At 44.3% G+C, this 4,062-nt stretch overlaps 1 protein-coding gene across 1 annotated transcript; it reads right to left on the bottom strand.

The window, feature by feature from the left end:
- Window positions 1-3,240: 3,240 nt before the first annotated feature.
- On the bottom strand, window positions 3,241-3,780 carry LOC142433293 (ferritin, mitochondrial-like). The gene has a single exon (XM_075538351.1). The coding sequence runs from the start codon at window positions 3,778-3,780 to the stop codon at window positions 3,241-3,243; it is 540 nt and encodes a 179-aa protein (XP_075394466.1).
- Window positions 3,781-4,062: the final 282 nt, after the last annotated feature.

Below are 4,062 nucleotides of genomic sequence, written 5' to 3' on the forward strand. Positions count from 1 at the left end.
TTGAAACTGGAATGAAGGCCGAATATGATTGTGGGACGAGAGGAAAGTAAGAGGAAACAATTAGGAGGCAAAGGACATTTATAGAGGTCTAAATACAGGCATGTACATATGTAAATATATTTTTATATAATGATAGGGAAATAAATCTATGTACATATATTTATAAATTTAGTATTAAGATAGGAGATGGACATTGGGTGTCTACGCAAGTACTCCATCAACACAGGAACACTTTGTTCTAATAACTTGGCATTCCGTGATGCTCACCTCCCTGACAGGATCGCTGAAGACAAAATGGGTGCAAAAGCAAATGTGGCGAAGAAAGGTGATGGTGCCCGGCTATCAAAAGATATAGCATCTGGGGTCTTAAACGCTTGCAGGTACACAAGTGGCCATCTAGCTGAGAAACAACAAAGTCCACAAGGAAGAAGCACACTAGCTCGTGTGATCATAAGGTGCCCATAGGATCAGTTAAACAGGCATCAAAGACACAGAACAAAAAAATCATATCATTGTAAATGTGGGGGAGTGCGGAGAGGATATCTAAAGCCCATCTGTAGACAATTGGACATCCCCTTGCTGAAAGGCCATAAGGAAGACACAAGCCAATTAGGGTATAGTATTGATGAAACTTACAGCTTTCCTCTGCTTCTTTAATGCTTCCTCCTCCCCACTCTCATGACCCCAATTCTACCTTACAAATCCAGATAGACCAGAGCATGTACACAGGTACGGATAGGACTTGGAAACACAAGGCATCCAGGACAGATAGACCCCTCAGGATCAATTTTGAGAGTAGTGATACCAGGAAGGGAAGGGAAAGGTGGGGGTAGTAAGGGGGAACTGATCATAATGACCTATATTTAATCCTCTCCCAGGGGGACAGACAACAGAAAAATGGGTGAAGGGAGACACAAGTCAGTGTAAGACATGAAATAATAATTTATAAATTATCAAGGGTTCATGAGGGAGAGAGAGTGGGGAAGGGAAGGGGAAAATGCCGAGCTGATATTAAGGGCTCAAGTAGAAAGGAAAGGACTATGGCAACAAATGTACAAATGTGCTTGACGCAAAGGATGTATGCATGGATTGTGATAAGAGGTTGTATTTACCGCCAATAAAATGACTTTTTTTAAAAAAAGAGTTGTGTTGAAAGAATTAAACAGAAAGCAAAATGGAGACACTATAAAGGCTGTCTAGACTTACTCTGAAGAGACTTAGGCATTCTGATTGCGCTAGATGGTCTCTCATTTTGCCTCCACATGTACTACCTAGTCCTAGTTCTGCTCTGTTACCCCAAGAGACTGACCTTTAAGGGTTTCATCAACCAATCTCTTTTGCCCTGTGGGTCTTCATGTTGACTTTGACTAATGGATACTATTAAGAGCTTAGAGGGCAAGAGGACAGAAAGGGTATATATTTCTAAGGGTTTATCTCCCAAGAGACTTGAGGTTGGCAGTGACTACATTTGACACAGCTTAAGACCACAGCTTCACTTGGGTGGGCTTCTACTACAATTCCAGCATGAACTGGGTTCCAGAGTACTCTCTCCTTGACCCTTCAATGTTAGTGATAGAATAATATTGATACTTAAAATTCCTAGCTAATATAAGCCATTATATGCCTGGTTGAATGTCCTCTTCTGAATCCAGTATGAATCTACGGCAATTCCCTGTCAATGTAATGGTGCAACTGTTTAGATCATCTTCGGTAAAATTTTACATGCATGTGATATTAATGATTGTGGTAGTTACAAAATCTGTTGTCAATTTGAGTGTTGAGAGGGAAGGGGAGGAGTTTAGCCTGTCAATCAGGTCGCAGCTTGATGACCTCATTTGGAGCTGCAAAGGAGATAAATACCTCCCAGGAGGCAGGAGACAGGAGACAGATTCACTCCCTGTGAGACATGCTTGCTGACAAGACACATGGAGCTACACTACAGCCCTGGACCTGAAGGAACCACATGGAAACCCTGCCAGTGCTGAGATGCCACTACCCCACTGGATCCACAAGACTTTCCACCCACTGTCCTATGATCTTCCTGCACTTGGCATCATTGCATGTGTTGTGTGAGTCTGAAGGGGAATTTATAGAATGGTATTGGACATGTAGGCTAATATCAGACTTATGCACTTGGACTGGTCTGGGTTGTGATGCTTTTTTAATGGACAATAGCTCTTGTATATAAAGCTCTTTCTTTTACACATATGAGTGTCTATGAAGTTGTTTCACTAGTCAACCCAGACTAACACAATAATACTGTTTTCTATTATTGAGCATTCTGCTTGGTCACCTTTCTTTGGAATGGGTAGAAAGACCCATCTCTTCCATTCAGATGACCAATTAGCTGTTTGTCAAATTTCCTGGCATAGACCAGTAATTGCTTAAGGTGATTTAATGCTTTTTAACCAACCCCATGGTCAATGTAAACAGGACTTGAACATTTAAGAATTTAATCTGTACATAGGGGAACATTTTTTCTAAATTTCACCAAAGTAATCCCTATGTTTACATTTTTAGTGAACACATTTTAGGCAAAAGTCACCTTCATTTCAGTCTCAAGGAGCCCTGCTGCTATAGTGGTCAATGTTGGGCTGCTGACCACAGGGTTATCAGTTTGAAACCCCCAGAGGCTCCGCAGGAGAAAGACGGAGGCTTTCTAATCCCAGATTTGAAGCCTGAGGGACTCACAGGAGCAGCTCTTCCCTGCTGTTATAGGGTCACTATGTGTCGTCAACCATGAGTTTTAGTTTTATTTTAATCTCACCCCAATTGCACTCCCTTCACCCTGACATCCCCCAGACCAAAACTATCATGAATTCCATTAGATAATTTTCTAATTCTAACACATGCATTCTTGTTCAGTCACTCAAATGATGGACCTGCACACCCCACTCCAACTTAGTTATAAGGGGAAGATTTATTTTATGATTACCAGGCCCCCCTGAAATATACTTTCTCTTCTTCAAACCATGGATATTCAGAGATGCATTACCTCGGGGCCTAGGTGGCTGGGGCGTCCACTCCCGGACACCTATGAAGGGATTTTCCCTGTTCTTCAAGTCGGGGTTGTTGCAAACACAAAACTGACCAGGAGACTTTGTTTAATTCTGGAACTAAATCACTTTATTGGAAGGGATATTGGACGGGGAAGGGAAAAGTCCCAAAAGTGAACCTGTTTTGCCTTCAGCCTGCTTACGCCTTAACAGGACCTGGTGGGCTGTCTGTCTCTACGGGGCGTTACTGCTGGTCGTTGTCATCCAAGTCCTCAAGGTCGTACTCAGCCAGGCAAACTGGCTCGCCTTGTAAACTGTGCAGTTTGACCAGGTGATCGCGGAGCACCAAGATATCCTTTATGAGGTGGTGCAGAAGGTAGTTTTCGAGGAAGTCATGCAGCATTGTGTCGCCCTGCTCTCGGGCCGAAACGTACAGACACATGAGGTCCACTAAGCTGTCTTCTTTGAGTAGACTGCAGTACTCCAGGGCATGGACCGCACTGCTCCAGTCCTGCTCCACTGGCGTCAAGGTGTCCAGGTGGATTTGGCCCCCGCGCTCGATCTGCACCTTCATCAGATTCTGTACATACTCGAGGGCGCAGATGGACATGCGCAGAAAATAGGCTGCGAAGTTCGTTAGTCCAACGTCTATGCTGTTGAAATGTGAAGCCATACCGAGGAAGGTGTACGAGGCGGCAAACTCCTGGTTGATTTCCTGGTTGATCGCATTCTCGCACTCTTTCCAATAGGCCGGGTCAAGCGGAGGTGTAGGGACGACCTCCATAGCCCAGTGGTGAAGGCTTTAGACCGCGTCGCTTCCTACAGGGAGTCTCACTGTGTTCACAGAGGCAGCTGATTCCGAATGCTGCAGACCGCTGCGTTCCAGAAGCTGCATTCATAATGCCACACTCTGAACCAGTCATGCCAGTAACACACCGCATCCGTGTGTGTGTGCTCCCTCCAAAGTGTGACAAGTACACACACAACTGGTTGAAACCCATCTCCTGAATGTTCCCGAAAATGTATTTGCACGTTGTTCTCACTGTGGTTTGTGCATTCCTTGCTT

Source organism: Tenrec ecaudatus, chromosome X, assembly GCF_050624435.1.
Source record: "Tenrec ecaudatus isolate mTenEca1 chromosome X, mTenEca1.hap1, whole genome shotgun sequence".
Classification (NCBI taxonomy): Eukaryota; Metazoa; Chordata; class Mammalia; order Afrosoricida; family Tenrecidae; genus Tenrec; species Tenrec ecaudatus.

What these genes read in the sequence shown, in the direction of transcription:
- LOC142433293 (XM_075538351.1), bottom strand. Translation starts at nt 3,780, where the DNA reads ATGGAGGTCGTCCCTACACCTCCGCTTGACCCGGCCTATTGGAAAGAG.